The sequence below is a fragment of the Camarhynchus parvulus genome, unplaced genomic scaffold (genome assembly GCF_901933205.1).
Source record: "Camarhynchus parvulus unplaced genomic scaffold, STF_HiC, whole genome shotgun sequence".
NCBI classification, from domain to species: Eukaryota; Metazoa; Chordata; class Aves; order Passeriformes; family Thraupidae; genus Camarhynchus; species Camarhynchus parvulus.
In genome coordinates, this window is record NW_022148655.1 from 1 (window position 1) to 19667 (window position 19667).

The 19667-nt window shown below is 55.3% G+C and overlaps 1 protein-coding gene across 1 annotated transcript in view; it reads right to left on the minus strand.

Annotated features, from left to right (window-relative positions):
* Nucleotides 1–3232: 3232 nt before the first annotated feature.
* The window catches only part of ILVBL (ilvB acetolactate synthase like), a 31597-nt gene continuing 15162 nt past the window's right edge, over nt 3233–19667 (minus strand). The window contains exons 9-18 of the mRNA XM_030970740.1: nt 14425–14522; nt 12946–13085; nt 12118–12252; nt 10874–10988; nt 8155–8324; nt 6468–6538; nt 5561–5661; nt 4586–4662; nt 3524–3536; nt 3233–3476 (exon numbers count right to left, since the gene is read on the minus strand). Coding sequence (XP_030826600.1) covers nt 3308–3476; nt 3524–3536; nt 4586–4662; nt 5561–5661; nt 6468–6538; nt 8155–8324; nt 10874–10988; nt 12118–12252; nt 12946–13085; nt 14425–14522 — 1089 coding nt within the window. The 3' untranslated portion in view covers nt 3233–3307. The remainder of the gene's footprint in view (nt 3477–3523; nt 3537–4585; nt 4663–5560; nt 5662–6467; nt 6539–8154; nt 8325–10873; nt 10989–12117; nt 12253–12945; nt 13086–14424; nt 14523–19667) is intronic.

Genomic DNA, 19667 nt, shown 5'->3' on the forward strand with positions numbered 1-19667 from the left:
AGGGGAAAAAACCACACAAAAATGGGAAAAAAAGGGGAAAAATAGGGGGAAAAACACACACAAAAATGGGGGAAAAAAGGGGAAAAATAGGGAAAAAAACCGCCCAAAAATGGGGAAAAAGGGGAAATAAATGGGAATAAAGGGGAAAAAAATATAGGGGAAAAAACCACACAAAAAATGGGAAAAAAAGGGGAAAAATAGGGGAAAAACACACACAAAAAATGGGAAAAACCACCCAAAAATGGGGAAAAAAAGGGGAAAAATAGGGAAAAAACCGCCCAAAAAATGGGGAAAAAAGGGGGAAATAAATGGGAATAAAGGGAAAAAATATAGGGGAAAAACCACACAAAAATGGGAAAAAAAGGGGAAAAATAGGGGGAAAAATACACACAAAAATGGGGAATAAAGGGGAAAAATAGGGGAAAAAAGAACCCAAAATGGGGAAAAAAAGGGGGAAATAAATGGGAATGAAGGGGAAAAATAGGGGAAAAACACCCAAAAAATGGGAAAATAAATGGGAATAAAGGAAAAAAAAATAGGGGAAAAAACACCCCAAAAAATGGGGAATAAAGGGGAAAATAAATGGGAAAAAAAAGGGAAAAGAAATGGGAATGAAGGGGAAAATAAATGGGAATAAAGGGAAAAAAATAGGGGAAAAAACACAAAAAAAATGGAAAAATAAAGGGGAAAATAAATGGAGAAAAAGGACAAAGAAATGGGAATGAAGGAAAAAAAATTGGGGAAAAAAGCACCCAAAAAATGGGAAAAAAGGGAAAAATAAATGGGAATAAAGGAAAAATTAAAAAAATTGGGAATGAATCCCCCCAGAGCACAGGAACCCAGCGACTCCCCCATTCCAGCTGTGGAACCGCCTGTTCCAGCTGTTCCCCCCCCCATCCAGCTGTGAACCCCCCCATTCCGGGGCTCGAGACCCCCAATCCAGCTGTGCCCCCCAATCCAGCTGTCCCTCCCCATCCAGATGTGCACCCCCCACCCCCCCGTTCCAGCTGTTCCGGGCTCCTCCTGGGCCCATTCCAGATGTTCCTTACCCCCCCAATCCAGCTGTGCAACCCCCCAATCCAGCTGTGCAACCCCCCAGTCCAGCTGTTCTCCCCGAACCCCCAGCAGCTGCAACCCCCAATCCAGCTGTGGAACCCCCAATCCAGCTGTTCCCAAATCCAGCTGTGCAACCCCCAATCCAGCTGTGCAACCCCCCAATCCAGCTGTGGAACCCCCCAAATCCAGCTGTGGAACCCCCACTCCAGCTGGGGCGACCCCCAATCCAGCTGTGGAACCCCCAAATCCAGCTGTGGAACCCCCCAATCCAGCTGTGGAACCCCCACATCCAGCTGTGCAACCCCCAATCCAGCTGTGCAACCCCCAATCCAGCTGTGGAACCCCCAATCCAGCGGTGGAACCCCCCAATCCAGCTGTGGAACCCCCAATCCAGCTGTTCTCCCCCATTCCTGTTCCAGCTGTTCCGGGCTCCTGGGCCCATTCCAGATGTTCCCCCCCATCCCAGCGGTTCCTGACCCAAATCCAGCTGTGAACCGCCCCCCATTCCGGGGGTCGAGACCCCAGTCCAGCTGTTCCCCTCCCCCGTTCCAGCTGTTCCTCCCCATTCAGTGACACTACTCAGTGACGTTCGGTGACACCCTGGTGGCATTTGGGGACCCTGGGGACACTCAGGGACCCTTGGGGACACTCAGGGACACTCAGTGACACTCAGTTGAGATTTGATGACCCTCGGGGACATTGGGTGACCCTTGGGGCCACTCAGGGACCCTTGGGGACACTCTGTGACACTCAGGGACCCTTGGGGACACTCAGTGACATTGGGGACACTTGGGGACCCTTGGGGACACCTGGTGACCCCATTGGTGACCCTGGAAACTACAGTGAGTGACGCTTGATGACGCTCAGTGAGGTTTGGTGACATTTGGTGACACTCGATGACCCTTGGTGACACTCTGGTGACCCTTGGAGACCCCTTGGGGACACCTGGTGACCCTTGATGACGCTCAGTGAGGTTTGGTGACCCTTGGTGACATTTGGTGACCCTTGGTGTCCCTCACACTCTGGTGACACTCTGTGGCCCTTGGGGACACTCGATGACCCTTGGTGGCCCTTGGGGACACTCGATGACCCTCAATGACGGTTGGTGACGCTCAATGACACTCAGCTGTGGTGACATTTGGTGACACTCAATGACCTTTGGGGACACCTGGTGACCCTTGGTCACATTTGGTGACCCTTGGGGACACTCGATGACATTGGGTGACACTTGATGTCCCTTGGTGACACTCAATGACCCTTGGGGACACCTGGAGACCCCTTGGGGACACCTGGTGACCCTTGATGACGCTCAGTGACACTCGATGACACTCAGTGAGGTTTGGTGACCCTTGGTGTCCCTCACACTCTGGTGACACTTGAGGATGACCCTTGGGGACACTCCGTGACCCTTGGGGACACTCGATGACCCTCAATGACGGTTGGTGACGCTCAATGACACTCAGTGAGCTTTGGTGACATTTGGTGACACTTGGTGACACTCAATGACCTTTGGGGACACCTGGTGACCCTTGGGGACATTTGGTGACCCTTGGGGCCACTCAGTGACAGTTGGTGACCCTTGGGGACACTCGATGTCCCTTGGTGACACTCAATGACCATTGGTGACCCCTTGGGGACACCTGGTGACCCTGGATGACGCTCAATGACACTCGATGACACTCAGTGAGGTTTGGTGACCCTTGGTGTCCCTCACACTCTGGTGACACTTGAGGATGACCCTTGGGGACACTCGGTGACCCTTGGGGACACTCGAGGACCCTCGGTGGCCCTTGGGGACACTCGATGACCCTCAATGACGGTTGGTGACGCTCAATGACACTCAGTGAGCTTTGGTGACATTTGGTGACCCTTGGTGACACTCAATGACCCTTGGGGACACCTGGTGACCCTTGGGGACACTCAATGACCTTTGGGGACACCTGGTGACCCTTGGGGACATTTGGTGACCCTGGATGACGCTCAATGACACTTGATGGCGCTCAGTGAGATTTGGTGTCCCTTGGTGACATTTGGTGACACTTGGTGTCCCTTGGGGACACTCGGTGACCCTCGGTGGCCCTTGGGGACACTCAGTGACCCTCTATGACGGTTGATGACGCTCAATGACGGTTGATGACGCTCAATGACACTCAGTGACACTTGGTGACATTTGGTGACCCTCTGGTGACATTTGGTGACCCTCGGTGACATTTGGTGACACTCTGGTGTCCCCGGTGACCCCCGGTGTCCCTCAGACGGACACGGAGCCCTGGCGGAAGTCGCTGGGCCCCAGGAGGGCGTTGACGAGGACGGGGTGGCCGCGGTGACACTCGGCCTGCGCCGCCCTCAGCACGGCCACCACCCTGGCCTCCGTGTCCCCTGCGCTGTCCCCAATGCTGTCCCCTCCATTTGTCCCCGAACTTCCCCGCTGTCCAGGGCAAGCCGCGGCGCACCACAGCGCCGCCACCCACCGTGGTAATCTGGGGACACACGGGTGGCATTGTCACCTCCATGGGGGTGGCACTGTCACCAGGGGGACACACGGGTGGCACTGTCACCTCCATGGGGTGGCACTGTCACCTCCATGGGGGTGGCACTGTCACCATGGGGACACACGGGTGGCACTGTCACTGCTAGAGGTGGCATTGTCACCAGGGGGTGGCACTGTCACCAGGGATGGCACAGGGACAGGAGATGGCATTGTCACCTCCATGGGGGTGGCACTGTCACTGCTGGGAGTGGCACTCAGTGGTCAGTGGTCACTATAGGTCACTATAGGTCAGTGGTCACTCAGTGGTCAGTTGGTCACTCAGTGCTCACTGTGGGTCAGTTATGGGTCAGTTGGTCAGTTGGTCACAGTGGCACCATGGTCACCAGGGAGGGAGGGCACCAGGCACCAGGGCAGCACAGTCCTACGGAGGCCGCCCCACGCTCCAGGGTAGTGGTAGTGGTGTGGCCGCATACAGTGCACTCAGCAGGAGTTGTACGTTATGGGTCAGTTGGCTCACTGTGGGTCAGTGGTCACTCAGTGGTCACTCAGTGGTCAGTGGTCACTCAGTGCTCACTGTGGGTCAGTTATGGGTCAGTTGGTCACTCAGTGGTCACTCAGTGGTCAGTTGGTCAGTTGGTCACTCAGTGGTCACTCAGTGGTCACTCAGTGGTCACTCACCGCTGTAGGCCAGGCCGCAGCCCACGGCGCTGCCCAGCAGGGGGAGCTGCTGTACCGGTTATGGGTCAGTCACTCAGTGCTCACTGTGGGTCAGTGGTCACTCAGTGCTCACTGTGGGTCAGTTATGGGTCAGTTGGTCACTCAGTGGTCACTCAGTGTGTACCAGTTTGGGCTGTGCTCACGGTCAGTGGTCACTCAGTGGTCACTCAGTGGTCAGTTGCAGCGGACTCCAGAGGAGGTGTAGGTCACTCAGTGTCATGTGGGTCAGTGGTCACTCAGTGCTCACTGTGGGTCAGTTATGGGTCAGTTGGTCACTCAGTGGTCACTCAGTGGTCAGTTGGTCACTCAGTGGTCACTCACCGCTGTAGGCCAGGCCGCAGCCCACGGCGCTGCCCAGCAGGGGGAGCTGCTCGCGGCTGATCTGGGTCCAGCCGCGCGTGCGGCGTTGCCAGGGGGGACAGGGAAGAGGACACGGACAGAGGACACACGGACAGAGGACAGGGACCTGGGGACAGGGACAGAGGGACAGAGGGACAGAGTGACACAGGGACCTGGGGACAGGGACAGAGGGACAGAGTGACACACGGACAGAGTGACAAACGGACACAGGGACCTGGGGACAGGGACAGAGGGACAGAGTGACACACGGACAGAGGGACACAGGGACAGAGTGACACAGGGACCTGGGGACAGGGACAGAGGGACAGAGTGACAGAGGACACAGGGACCTGGGGACAGGGACAGAGGGACAGAGTGACACACGGGCAGAGTGACACACGGACACGGACACAGGGACAGAGTGACACAGGGACCTGGGGACAGGGACAGAGGGACAGAGTGACACAGGGACAGGGACAGACAGAGCGACAGAGTGACACAGGGACAGGGACAGGGACAGAGGGACACACGGACAGAGTGACACAGGGACACAGACAGAGGACACAGGGACACAGGGGGACAGGGACAGGAGGGACAGAGTGACACAGGGAACAGGGACACCTGGCGGGGACAAGGCACAGAGTGACACAGTGACAGTGACAGGCAGAGCACAGGTGACAGTGACACAGTGACAGTGACATGGTGACACGGTGACAGTGACACAGTGACAGTGACAGTGACACAGTGACAGTGACAATGACACAGTGACAATGACATGACACAGACACGGTGACAGTGACACAGTGACAGTGACAATGACACAGACACGGTGACAGTGACACAGTGACAGTGACACAATGACACAGACACGGTGACAATGACACAGTGACAGTGACATAGTGACATGGTGACACGGTGACAGTGACAGTGACACAGTGACAATGACAATGACACAATGACAATGACACAGACACGGTGACAGTGACCTTGTGGCGCACGAAGGTGTCGAACTCCATCAGGCTGAAGCCCAGGGAGCCGTCCCCGAACAGGACCCACACCTGGGAGGGTCCCCAAATGTCACCCGGTGTCACCGAGTGTCACCCGAGTGTCACCGAGTGTCACCCACGCCTGGGACAGTCCCCAAATGTCACCGAGTGCCACACGTGGGTGGCCCTGGGGACCCTCTGGCCCCTCCAATGTCCCCAGTGTCCCCCTCGATGTCCCCATCCCCTTTGCACCCCCCTGACCCCGATGGCCCCAATGTCCCCATGTCCCAATGTCCCCTCCCGTGTCCCCAATGTCCCTGATGTCCCTTTGTCCCCACGATGTCCCCCCCACTGTCCCCCCTGCCCCCATACCCCAATGTCCCTACCCCCCAGAATGTCCCCCTGGCCCCCAATGTCCCCAAATTCCTCAGTGCCCCCAATGTCCCCAGTGTCCCCAAATCCCCCAATGTCCCCAATGTCCCCATACCCCCCAATGTCCCCAATGTCCCCAATCCCCCCAATGTCCCCAATGTCCCCAATGTCCCCATGTCCCCCCCATCCCCCCAATGTCCCCAAATTCCTCAGTGCCCCCATTGTCCCCAGTGTCCCCATCCCCCCCAATGTCCCCAATGTCCCCAATGTCACCATGTCCCCCCCATCCCCCCAATGTCCCCGATGTCCCACTCCACGTCCCCAGTACCCCCCCAATGTCCCCCCAATGTCCCCCCAATGTCCCCCCCATTCCCCCATCCCCTCCACGTCCCCAGTACCCCCCCAATGTCCCCCCGCTGTCCCCGGTGTCCCCATCCCCCCCAATGTCCCCTCCATTCCCCCATCCCCCCACGTCCCCATGTCCCCCCGCTGTCCCCAGGTGTCACCTCAGCCTCCGGCCGGCAGAGTTTGGCCCCGAGCGCGAATCCTCCGCCCACGCCCAGAGTGCCAAAGGGACCTGAGGGGACAATGGGGACAGTGGGGACATCAGGGACAGCAGGGACAATGGGGACAGGGGGGACAGTGGGGACATCAGGGACAGCGGGGACAGTGGGGACATCAGTGCCAAAGGGACCTGAGGGGACAATGGGGACAGCGGGGACATCAGGGACACCACCAGGGACAGTGGGGACATCAGGGACAGCGGGGACATCAGGGACAGCGGGGACAGTGGGGACATCAGTGCCAAAGGGACCTGAGGGGACAATGGGGACAGTGGGGACATCAGGGACAATGGGGACAGCGGGGACATCAGGGACACCACCGGGGACAGCAGTGCCACCACTGAACACACTGGGGACATCAGTGCCAAAGGGACCTGAGGGGACAATGGGGACAGTGGGGACATCAGGGACACCACCAGGGACAATGGGGACATTGGGGACACCACCAGGGACACCACCGGGGACACAGGGGACATTGGGGACATCAGTGCCACCAAAGCAGGGACATTGGGGACATGATGGGACACCAGTGCCACCAGGGACAGAGGGGACACCAGGGAAATCACTGCCACCACCCTGGCCGTGTCCCCACGTGTCCCTGTGCGTCCCCATGTGCTCTGGCTGTGTCCCCAGTGTTCCCTGGGTGTCCCCAGTGTCCCCAATGTCCCCAGTGTCCCCAGTGTCCCCAGTGTCCCTTACCCGGGTCCATCCACCCCCGGGGCTGCCGGGGCCGCACCGTGTACGCCGCTGTCCCCTCAATGTCCCCAGTGTCCCCAATGTACCCAGTGTCCCCAGTGTCCACTCAGTGTCCCCAATGTCCCCAATGTCCCCAATGTCCCCAGTGTCCCCAGTGTCCCCAATGTCCCCAGTGTCCCCAATGTCCCCAATGTCCCCATGTGTCCCCAGTGTCCCCAATGTACCCAGTGTCCCCAATGTCCCCAGTGTCCCCAATGTCCCCATGTGTCCCCAGTGTCCCCAGTGTCCCCAGTGTCCCCAATGTCCCCAATGTCCCCATGTGTCCCCAGTGTCCCCAATGTACCCAGTGTCCCCAATGTCCCCAATGTCCCCATGTGTCCCCAGTGTCCCCAATGTACCCAGTGTCCCCAATGTCCCCAGTGTCCCCAGTGTCCCCAATGTCCCCAATGTCCCCAGTGTCCCCAGTGGCCCCAGTGTCCCCAATGTCCCCAATGTCCCCAGTGTCCCCAGTGTCCCCAATGTCCCCTCAATGTCCCCAGTGTCCCTTACCCGGGTCCATCCACCCCCGGGGCTGCCGGGGCCGCACCGTGTACACCGCTGTGTCCCCAGTGTCCCCAATGTCCCCATGTGTCCCCAGTGTCCCCAATGTACCCAGTGTCCCCAATGTCCCCAGTGTCCCCAGTGTCCCCAGTGTCCCCAGTGTCCCCAATGTCCCCAGTGTCCCCAATGTCCCCAATGTCCCCAGTGTCCCCAGTGTCCCTTACCCGGGTCCATCCACCCCCGGGGCTGCCGGGGCCGCACCGTGTACGCCGCTGTCCCTCAATGTCCCCAGTGTCCCCAATGTACCCAGTGTCCCCAGTGTCCACTCAGTGTCCCCAATGTCCCCAGTGTCCCCAATGTCCCCAATGTCCCCAGTGTCCCCAGTGTCCCTTACCCGGGTCCATCCACCCCCGGGGCTGCCGGGGCCGCACCGTGTACGCCGCCGTCCCCACGAAGTCGCCGCCGTCGGCCACCAGGAGGCTCTGGGGGGGCAGGAGCCGCTCCAGGGCCTGCAGCAGCATCAGGGGGTTCAGGTGGCACGGGGGGGGCACCGCGGCCTTGGCCCTGCGAGGGACGGGGGGCGAGCACAGAAAACCGGGAATGAACCCACAAATCACAGACTGGGGGGGAATGAACCCAAAAATCACAAACTGGGGGGGAATGAACCCACAAATCACAGACTGGGGGGGATGAACCCAAAAATGACAAACTGGGGGGGAATGAACCCAAAAATCCTGAGCTGGGGGGGAATGAACCCAAAAATCACAGACTGGGGGGAATGAACCCACAAATCACAGACTGGGGGGGATGAACCCAAAAATCACAGACTGGGGGGGAATGAACCCAAAAATGACAAACTGGGGGGAATGAACCCACAAATCACAGACTGGGGGGATGAACCCAAAAATCCTGAACTGGGGGGGAATGAACCCAAAAATCCTGAACTGGGGGGAAATGAACCCAAAAATCACAGACTGGGGGGATGAACCCAAAAATCACAGACTGGGGGAATGAACCCAAAAATGACAGACTGGGGGGGAATGAACCCAAAAATCCTGAGCTGGGGGGGAATGAACCCAAAAATCACAAACTGGGGGGGAATGAACCCAAAAATCCTGAGCTGGGGGGGAATGAACCCAAAAATCCTGAGCTGGGGGGGAATGAACCCAAAAATGACAAACTGGGGGGAAATGAACCCAAAAATCCTGAACTGGGGGGGAATGAACCCAAAAATCACAGACTGGGGGAATGAACCCAAAATCCTGAACTGGGGGAATGAACCCACAAATCACAGACTGGGGGAATGAACCCAAAATGACAAACTGGGGGAATGAACCCAAAAATCACAGACTGGGGGGGAATGAACCCAAAAATCACAAACTGGGGGGAATGAACCCACAAATCACAGACTGGGGGGAATGAACCCAAAAATCCCGAACTGGGGGAAAATGAACCCAAAAATCCTGAGCTGGGGGGGAATGAACCCAAAAATCCTGAACTGGGGGGGAATGAACCCACAAATCACAGACTGGGGGGGAATGAACCCAAAAATCCCAAACTGGGGGGGAATGAACCCAAAAATCCTGAACTGGGGGGGAATGAACCCAAAATCACAAACTGGGGGGAATGAACCCACAAATCACAGACTGGGGGGGATGAACCCAAAAATCACAGACTGGGGGGGAATGAACCCAAAAATCCCAAACTGGGGGGAATGAACCCAAAAATCCTGAGCTGGGGGGGAATGAACCCACAAATCACAGACTGGGGGGGAATGAACCCAAAAATCCCAAACTGGGGGGGAATGAACCCAAAAATCCTGAACTGGGGGGGAATGAACCCAAAAATCCTGAACTGGGGGGGATGAACCCAAAAATCACAGACTGGGGGGAATGAACCCACAAATCACAGACTGGGGGGGATGAACCCAAAAATCCTGAACTGGGGGGGAATGAACCCACAAATCACAGACTGGGGGGGATGAACCCAAAAATCACAGACTGGGGGGGAATGAACCCAAAAATCACAGACTGGGGGGAATGAACCCAAAAATCCTGAGCTGGGGGGGAATGAACCCAAAAATGACAAACTGGGGGGGAATGAACCCAAAAATCCTGAACTGGGGGGGAATGAACCCAAAAATGACAAACTGGGGGGAAATGAACCCAAAAATCCTGAACTGGGGGGGAATGAACCCAAAAATCACAGACTGGGGGGGAATGAACCCAAAAATCCTGAACTGGGGGGGATGAACCCAAAAATCACAGACTGGGGGGTTCTGAACCTAAAAATCCCCCAAAAATGGGAATGACCCCCCAAAAAGGGGAATGAACCCCAAAATCCCAACCCCCCAGGGCCGGTTGGGGAGGGGCTGTGGCGGCCCCAAAACCGGGAATGGGATCCCCCAAATGTCCCGGTCCCCACCTTGGTGTCCCCGTCCCTGTCCCTGTCCCCCTGTCCCCCCCGTGTCCGTCTGTCCCCCCCGTGTCCGTCTGTCCCCTCCTGTGTCTGTCTGTCCCCCCCCCCGTGTCCGTCTGTCCGTCTCTCACTGGTTCAGCCATTCCCCATCCCTGTCCCCCTGTCCCTGTCCCCCTGTCCCCCCCGTGTCCGTCTGTCCGTCTCTCACCGGTTCAGCCGCTCCCTGTCCCTCTGTCCCCCCCGTGTCCCTCTGTCCCACCCGTGTCCGTCTGTCCCCCCGTGTCCCCCTGTCCCCCCCGTGTCCGTCTGTCCCCCCGTGTCTGTCTGTCCCCCCCGTGTCCGTCTGTCCGTCTCTCACTGGTTCAGCCATTCCCCATCCCTGTCCCCCTGTCCCTGTCCCCCTGTCCCCCCCGTGTCCGTCTGTCCGTCTCTCACCGGTTCAGCCGCTCCCTGTCCCTCTGTCCCCCCGTGTCCCTCTGTCCCACCCGTGTCCGTCTGTCCCCCCCGTGTCCCCCTGTCCCCACCGTGTCTGTCTGTCCCCCCCGTGTCCCCTGTCCCCCCGTGTCCGTCTGTCCCCCCCCCGTGTCCCCCTGTCTCCCCCATGTCCGTCTGTCCGTCTCTCACCGGTTCAGCCATTCCCCATCCCTGTCCCCCTGTCCGCCTGTCCCCCCCGTGTCCGTCTGTCCGTCTCTCACCGGTTCAGCCGCTCCTTTTCCGCCTCCGCCTCCCGCAGCCGCTGCAGCCACGGCCGCGGGCACGAGAAGCCCGGGAGGCTCCGGGACAGCGCCACCAGCAGGGACGCGGGGTCACCTGCGGGACCCCAACGTGTCACCAAGGGACCCCAAAGTGCCACCAGGGACCCCAAAGTGCCACCAGCAGGGACGCGGGGTCACCTGCGGGACCCCAACGTGTCACCCAAAGTGTCACCAGGGACCCCAGAGTGTCACCAGGGACCCCAAAGTGTCACCCAAAGTGCCACCAGGGACCCCAGAGTGCCACCAGGGACCCCAAAGTGCCACCAGCAGGGACGCGGGGTCACCTGCGGGACACCAACGTGTCACCAAGGGACCCCAAAGTGCCACCCACAGTGTCACCCAAAGTGCCACCCACAGTGTCACCCAAAGTGCCACCAGGGACCCCAAAGTGCCACCAGCAGGGACGCGGAGTCACCTGTGGGACACCACAGTGTCACCCAAAGTGGCACCAAAGTGGCACCCAGGGACCCCAGAGTGCCACCAGCAGGGACGTGGGGTCACCTGCGGGACCCCAAAGTGTCACCCAGGGACCCCAAAGTGTCACCAGGGACCCCGAAGTGCCACCAGCAGGGACGCGGGGTCACCTGTGGGACCCCAAAATGGCACCAGGGACCCCAAAGTGTCACCCAGGGACCCCAAAGTGCCACCAGCAGGGACGTGGGGTCACCTGAGGGACACCAAATGTCACCAGGCACTGCAAAAGTACCAACGGACCCCATACCGGCTCAGTCCCACCCCAAACCGGTTCAGTTCCGCCCCAAACCGGTTCAGTCCCACCTCAAACCGGTTCATCTGTGTCCCCAATGTCCCCAGAGTCCCTCACCCTGCACGGCCACCCGGGGTTTCCTGAAGACGTCGGGTTGCGGTTTGACCCAAAACCGCCTCATTTTAACCCCAAAACCGCCTCATTCTGACCTCAAAGAGCTTCATTCTGACCCCAAACCGATTCATTTGTGTCCCCAATGTCCCCAGAGTCCCTCCCCCTGCACGGCCAGCCGGGGTTTCCAAAACGTCCGAATTCCTCAGCAGCTGCTCCCGGTCACAGTTGACCCAAAATTGCCTCATTCTGACCCCAAAACTGCCTCATTCCAACCCTAAACTGCCTCATTTTAACCCCAAACCGGTTCATTTGTGTCCCCAATGTCCCCATTTGTGTCCCCATTTGTGTCCCCAGAGTCCCTCACCCTGCACGGCCAGCCGCGGTTTCCAGAAAACGTCCGAATTCCTCAGCAGCTGCTCGCGGTCGCGGTTCACGGCCACCACGGCGGCGCCGCGGCCGAAGAGGCGCCCGTAGGACAGACGGAAATCGCAGACGGTGCCTGCCGGGGACACCGGGGCGGTCACGAGGGGACGGGGGACATCGGGGGCGTCCCCAATGGCGTCCCCAGCCGTGTCCCCAATGGTGTCCCCACACTGTCCCCAATGGTGTCCCCACGCTGTCCCCAATGGTGTCCCCACACTGTCCCCAATGGTGTCCCCAATGGTGTCCCCATGCTGTCCCCACCCAGCCGTGTCCCCATGGTGTCCCCACACTGTCCCCACACTGTCCCCAGCAGTGTCCCCAATGGTGTCCCCAGCCGTGTCCCCAATGGTGTCCCCACGCTGTCCCCACACTGTCCCCACACTGTCCCCACACTGTCCCCAGCAGTGTCCCCAATGGTGTCCCCATGCTGTCCCCACCCAGCGGTGTCCCCATGCCATGTCCCCGCGCTGTCCCCAGCAGTGTCCCCGCGCTGTCCCCGCGCTGTCCCCGAGCTGTCCCCACGCTGTCCCCACTCTGTCCCCACACTGTCCCCACTCTATCCCCACGCTGTCCCCACACTGTCCCCGTGCTGTCCCCGCGCTGTCCCCACACTGTCCCCGCGCTGTCCCCGCGCTGTCCCTCACGCTGTCCCCGCGCTGTCCCCACGCTGTCCCCACACTGTCCCCACGCTGTCCCCGCGCTGTCCCTGCGCTGTCCCCTCACTGTCCCCACACTGTCCCCACACTGTCCCCGCGCTGTCCCCGCGTACCTGCCAGCAGCACCAGGTCGGCAGCGTCGCGCAGCGCGTCCCGCCGGTTCTGCCGCAGCCCCAGGGGACACTCGGGGGGCAGCAGCCCCCGCGCCGCCCCCCCCAGGTAGCAGGGGACCCCCAGGGACTGCAGGGCCGAGCTGGGGACACAGGAGGGGACAGTGGGGACAGACTGGGGGGACAAACCGGCTCCATTTGACCCCAAACCGGCTCCGTTTGACCCCAAACCGGCTCCGTTTGACCCCAATCTGGCTCCGTTTGACCCCAATCTGGCTCCATTTGACCCCAAACCGGCTCCGTTTGACCCCAAACCGGCTCCATCCAGACCCCAAACCGGCTCCATTTGACCCCAAACCGGCTCCATTTGACCCCAAACCGGCTCCGTTTGGCCCCAAACCGGCTCCGTTTGGCCCCAAACCGGCTCCATTTGACCCCAAACCGGCTCCGTTTGACCCCAAACCGGCTCCATCAGACCCCAAACCGGCTCCATTTGACCCCAAACCGGCTCCATTTGACCCCAAACCGGCTCCGTTTGGCCCCAAACCGGCTCCATCCAGACCCCAAACCGGCTCCATTTGACCCCAAACCGCTCCGTTTGACCCCAAACTCCAGTTTGGCCCCAAACCGCCCGTTTACCCCAAACCCTCCATCCAGACCCCAAACCGCTCCATTTACCCCAAACCGCTCCGTTTGACCCCAAACTGGCTCAGTTTGGCCCCAAACCGGCTCCGTTTGGCCCCAAACCGGCTCCATTTGACCCCAAACCGGCTCCGTTTGACCCCAAACCGGCTCCCAATCCCCTGCCAGTATTACCCAGTCCCTCCCAGTTCCCTCCCAGTTTGTCCCACTCCATCCCAGTCCCCCCCCAGTCCATCCCAGTTCCCCCAACTCCATCCCAGTCCCATCCCAGTTCCCTCCCAGTTTGTCCCAGTCCATTCCAATCCTATCCCAGTCCATCCCAGTATAACCCGGTCCCTCCCTGTATAATCCACTCCCATCCCAGTTTCCTCCCAGTCTGTCCCAGTCCATCCCAGTTCCCTCCTAGTCCATCCCAGTATAAGCCAATCCCATCCCAGCCCCTCCCAGTCCATCCCAGTTTACCCCAGTCCATCCCAGTTCCTCCCAGTCTGTCCCAGTCTCTCCCAGTCCCCCCTAGTCCATCCCAGTCTGTCCCAGTCCCTCCCAGTCCATTCCAATCCTATCCCAGTCCCTCCCAGTATAACCCAGTCCCTCCCAGTCCATCCCAGTGTAACCCAATCCCATCCCAGTTTGTCCCAGTCCCTCCCAGTCCATTCCAATCCTATCCCAGTCCCTCCCAGTATAACCCAGTCCCTCCCAATCCATCCCAGTATAACCCAATCCCGTCCCAGTTTGCCCCAGTCCACCCCAGTCCCTCCCAGTCCGTCCCAGTCCATCCCAGTATAACCCAATCCCATCCCAGTCCATCCCAGTCCCTCCCAGTCCCCCCCGCTGTCTCACCGCAGCTCCTCAGCCGGCGTTGGGGGCAGCAGGGCCTGACTGCCCACGAGCAGCAGCGGCCGCTGAGCCCGGCTTAACAGCTCCGAGCACTGCTGGACCTGGATTAACACAAACAGAGCCGGGATTAACCCGGGATTAACCTGAGATTAACCGAAAAAACAGAACGGATCGACCCAAAGACAGCTGGGATTAACCCAGGATTGACCTGAGATTAACCCGGGATTAACCCAAACAGAGCGAGATAACCCGGGATTGACCGAGATTACGAGATTAAAAAAAAAAAAAAAAATAAAGAAAAAAGAATTAGGGACAAACAGAGTACAGCCAGATCTGGACCTGGATTAACCCAAACAGAGCCGGGAATAACCCGGGATTAACCCGGGATTAACCCAAACAGAGCCAGGATTAACCCGGGATTAACCCAAACAGAGCCAGGATTAACCTGGGATTAACCCGGGATTAACCCAACAAAAAAAACGAACAAAAAGGTACAAGGAAGGGATAACCCAACAAGCTGGGATTAACCCGGGATTAACCCGGGATTAACCCCAACAGAGCCCGGCTCAGGAGCTCTGAGCGCTGCTGGACCTGGATTAACCCGGGATTAATTTAAATAGAGCTGGGATTGACCCGGGATTAACCCCAAACCCGGGATGAACCCCAAACCCGGGATGAACCCCAAACCTTGGCTCAGACAGCCCCAAACGCGGGATTAACCCCAAAAGGGTCGGGACTAACCCCAAAACCTGGCTCAGACAGCTCTAAAACCAGGATTAACCCCAAACCCCGGGGCTTTTGGGGTCCCACCTGCTGTGGGGTTTTGCCCCAAATTTTGGGGCTTTTGCCCGTTTTGGGTTTTTTCCCCCATTTTGGGCTTTCACCTCTTTTGGGGTTTTTTCCCCAAATTTTGGGGGGTTTCCTCCCATTTTGATTTTTCTCCCACTTTTGGGGTTTTGGGTTCACATCTCTTTTGGGGTTTTGCCCCATTTTGGGTTTTTTTTTCCCCATTTTGGGCTTTCACCTCTTTTGGGACTTTTTCCCTAAATTTTGAGGGGTTTCCCCCCATTTTGGGGTTTTTTTGCTCTCACCTCCCTTGGGGTTTTGTCCCATTTGGGGGTTTTCCTGTTTTGGGGTCGTTTTGGGGTTTTTTTGGGGTCTCACCTCCTTTGGGGTTTTTGCCCCATTTTGGGGTTTTCCCCCAAATGTTGAGGGTTTTCCCCTCATTTTGGTTTTTTTTTTTTCTCCAAATTTCAGCGTTTTTTCCCCAATTTTTGGTGGTTTTCCCCATTTTGGTTTTTTCCCGCATTTTGGGATTTTTTGGGATTTTTTGGGGGGGTTGTTTTGGGGTTTTTAGGCTCTCACCTCTTTTGGGGTTTCACCCCAAATTTTACAGGTTTTCCCCCCATTTTTTGGTTTTTTCCCCCAGATTTCAGTGTTTTTTCCCCAATTTTTGGTCTTTTTCCCCTATTTTGCTTTTTTCCCCATTTTGGGATTTTTTGGGTTTTTTTGGGTTTTTAGGCTCTCACCTCTTTTGAGGTTTCACCCCAAATTTTACAGCTTTTCCCCCCATTTTTGGTGCTTTTTTCCCCCAAATTTCAGCGTTTTTTCCCCAATTTTTGGTGGTTTTTTTCCCCCATTTGGGGATTTTTTTGGGTTTTTTGGGGTTTTTTTGGGGTGTTTTTGGGTTTTTTTTGGGGGGTTTTTGGCTCTCACCTGCTGCTGGGTTCTGCCCCTTTTGGGGTTTTCCCCCCATTTTTGGTGCTTTTTTCCCCCAAATTTCACTGTTTTTTCCCCAATTTTTGGTGTTTTTTTCCCCCATTTGGGGTTTTTTGGGGTTTTTTTGGGGGGGGTTTTTGGGGTTTTTTTGGGGTTTTTTTGGGGGTTTTTTGGCTCTCACCTGCTGCGGGGTTCTGCCCCTTTTGGGGTTTCCCCCCATTTTTGGTGCTTTTTTCCCCCAAATTTCAGCGGTTTCCCCCAATTTTTGGTGGGTTTTCCCCCATTTTGGTTTTTTCCCCATTTTGGGATTTTTTGGGGGTTTTTTTCGGGGTTTTTAGGCTCTCACCTCTTTTGAGGTTTCACCCCAAATTTTAGAGATTTTTCCCCCCATTTTTGGCGGTTTTTCCCCCCAGATTTCAGTGTTTTTTCCCCAATTATCGGTCTTTTTCCCCCATTTTGGTTTTTTCCCCATTTTGGGATTTTTGGGGTTTTTTTTTGGGTTTTTTTGGGTTTTTAGGCTCTCACCTCTTTTGGGGTTTCACCCCAAATTTTACAGCTTTTCCCCCCATTTTTGGTGCTTTTTTTCCCTCAAATTTCAGCGTTTTTTCCCCAATTTTTGGTGGTTTTTTCCCCCATTTGGGGATTTTTTGGGTTTTTTGGGGGGGTTTTTTGGGGTTTTTTTGGGGGGTTTTTGGCTCTCACCTGCTGCGGGGTTCTGCCCCTTTTGGGGTTTCCCCCATTTTTGGTGCTTTTTTCCCCCAAATTTCAGCGTTTTTTCCCCAATTTTTGGTCTTTTTCCCCCATTTGGGTTTTTATTCCCCATTTTGGGATTTTTTGGGGTTTTTTGGGGGGTTTTTAGGCTCTCACCTCTTTTGGGGTTTCACCCCAAATTTTACAGATTTTCCCCCCATTTTTGGTGATTTTTTCCCCCAAATTTCAGCGTTTTTTCCCCAATTTTTCGTGATTTTTTTCCCCATTTGGGGATTTTTTTTTGGGGGGGTTTTTTTGGGGTTTTTGGCTCTCACCTGCTGCGTGGTTCTGCCCCTTTTGGGGTTTCCCCCCATTTTTGGTGCTTTTTTCCCCCAAATTTCACTGTTTTTTCCCCAATTTTTGTTGTTTTTTTTCCCCCCATTAGGGGATTTTTTGGGGTTTTTAGGCTCTCACCTCTTTTGGGGTTTCACCCCAAATGTTACAGATTTCCCCCCCATTTTTGGTGCTTTTTTTCCCCCAAATTTCAGCGTTTTTTCCCCACTTTTTGGTGGTTTTTTTCCCCCATTTGGGGATTTTTTGGGGTTTTTTTTGGGGGGGTTTTTTGGGGTTTTTTTTGGGGTTTTTTTGGGGGTTTTTTGGCTCTCACCTGCTGCTGGGTTCTGCCCCTTTTGGGGTTTTCCCCCCATTTTTGGTGCTTTTTTTCCCCCAAATTTCAGCGTTTTTTCCCCACTTTTTGGTGGTTTTTTTCCCCCATTTGGGGATTTTTGGGGTTTTTTGGGGGTTTTTGGGGTTTTTTTGGGGGGTTTTTGGCTCTCACCTGCTGCGGGGTTCTGCCCCTTTTGGGGTTTCCCCATTTTGGTGCTTTTTCCCCCAAATTTCAGCGTTTTTTCCCCAATTTTTGGTCTTTTTCCCCCATTTGGGTTTTTATTCCCCATTTTGGGATTTTTTGGGGTTGCTTTGGGGTTTTTAGGCTCTCACCTCTTTTGGGGTTTCACCCCAAATGTTACAGATTTCCCCCCCATTTTTGGTGATTTTTTCCCCCAAATTTCAGCGTTTTTTCCCCAATTTTTTTAGTTTTTTTTTCCCCCATTTGGGGATTTTTTGGGGGTTTTTTTGGGGTTTTTGGCTCTCACCTGCTGCGTGGTTCTGCCCTTTTTGGGGTTTCCCCATTTTTGGTGCTTTTTCCCCAAATTTCACTGTTTTTTCCCCAATTTTTGTTGTTTTTTTTCCCCCCATTAGGGGATTTTTTGGGGTTTTTAGGCTCTCACCTCTTTTGGGGTTTCACCCCAAATGTTACAGATTTCCCCCCCATTTTTGGTGCTTTTTTTCCCCCAAATTTCAGCGTTTTTTCCCCACTTTTTGGTGGTTTTTTTCCCCCATTTGGGGATTTTTTGGGGTTTTTTTGGGGGGGTTTTGGGGGTTTTTTTGGGGTTTTTTGGGGGTTTTTGGCTCTCACCTGCTGCGGGGTTCTGCCCCTTTTTGGGGTTTCCCCATTTTTGGTGCTTTTTTCCCCCAAATTTCAGCGGTTTCCCCCAATTTTTGGTGGGTTTTCCCCCATTTGGGTTTTTATTCCCCATTTTGGGATTTTTTGGGGTTTTTTTGGGGTTTTAGTTTCTCACCTCTTTTGGGGTTTCACCCCAAATTTTACAGGTTTTCCTCCCGATTTTTGGGGTTTTTCCCCCCAAATTTCAGTGTTTTTTCCCCAGTTTTGCTGGTTTTCCCCCATTTTGGTTTTTTCCTCCATTTTGGGATTTTTTGGGTTTTTTTGGGGGGTTGTTTTGGGGTTTTTAGGCTCTCACCTCTTTTGAGGTTTCACCCCAAATTTTACAGGTTTTCCCCTCATTTTTTGTTTTTTTTTCCCCCAAATTTCAGCGTTTTTTCCCCAATTATCGGTCTTTTTCCCCTATTTTGGTTTTTTCCCCATTTTGGGATTTTTTGGGGTTTTTTTTGGGTTTTTTTTTGGGTTTTTTAGGCTCTCACCTCTTTTGGGGTTTCAACCCAAATTTTACAGCTTTTCCGCCCATTTTTTTGGTTTTTTTCCCCCAAATTTCACTGTTTTTTTCCCAATTTTTGGTGTTTTTTTTCCCCATTTGGGGATTTTTTGGGGTTTTTTGGGGTTTTTTTGGCTCTCACCTGCTGCTGGGTTCTGCCCCTTTTGGGGTTTTCCCCCATTTTTGGTGCTTTTTTTCCCCAAATTTCAGCGTTTTTTCCCCACTTTTTGGTGGTTTTTTTCCCCCATTTGGGGATTTTTTGGGGTTTTTTTGGGGGGTTTTTTTGGGGTTTTTTTGGGGGGTTTTTGGCTCTCACCTGCTGCGGGGTTCTGCCCCTTTTGGGGTTTCCCCCATTTTTGGTGCTTTTTTCCCCCAAATTTCAGCGTTTTTTCCCCAATTTTTGGTCTTTTTCCCCCATTTGGGTTTTTATTCCCCATTTTGGGATTTTTTGGGGTTGCTTTGGGGTTTTTAGGCTCTCACCTCTTTTGGGGTTTCACCCCAAATGTTACAGTTTTCCCCCCCATTTTTTGGTGATTTTTTCCCCCAAATTTCAGCGTTTTTTCCCCAATTTTTCGTGATTTTTTCCCCATTTGGGGATTTTTTTTGGGGGTTTTTTGGGGTTTTTGGCTCTCACCTGCTGCGGGGTTCTGCCCCTTTTGGGGTTTCCCCCATTTTTGGTGCTTTTTTCCCCCAAATTTCACTGTTTTTTCCCCAATTTTTGTTGTTTTTTTTCCCCCCATTAGGGGATTTTTTGGGGTTTTTAGGCTCTCACCTCTTTTGGGGTTTCACCCCAAATGTTACAATTTCCCCATTTTGGTGCTTTTT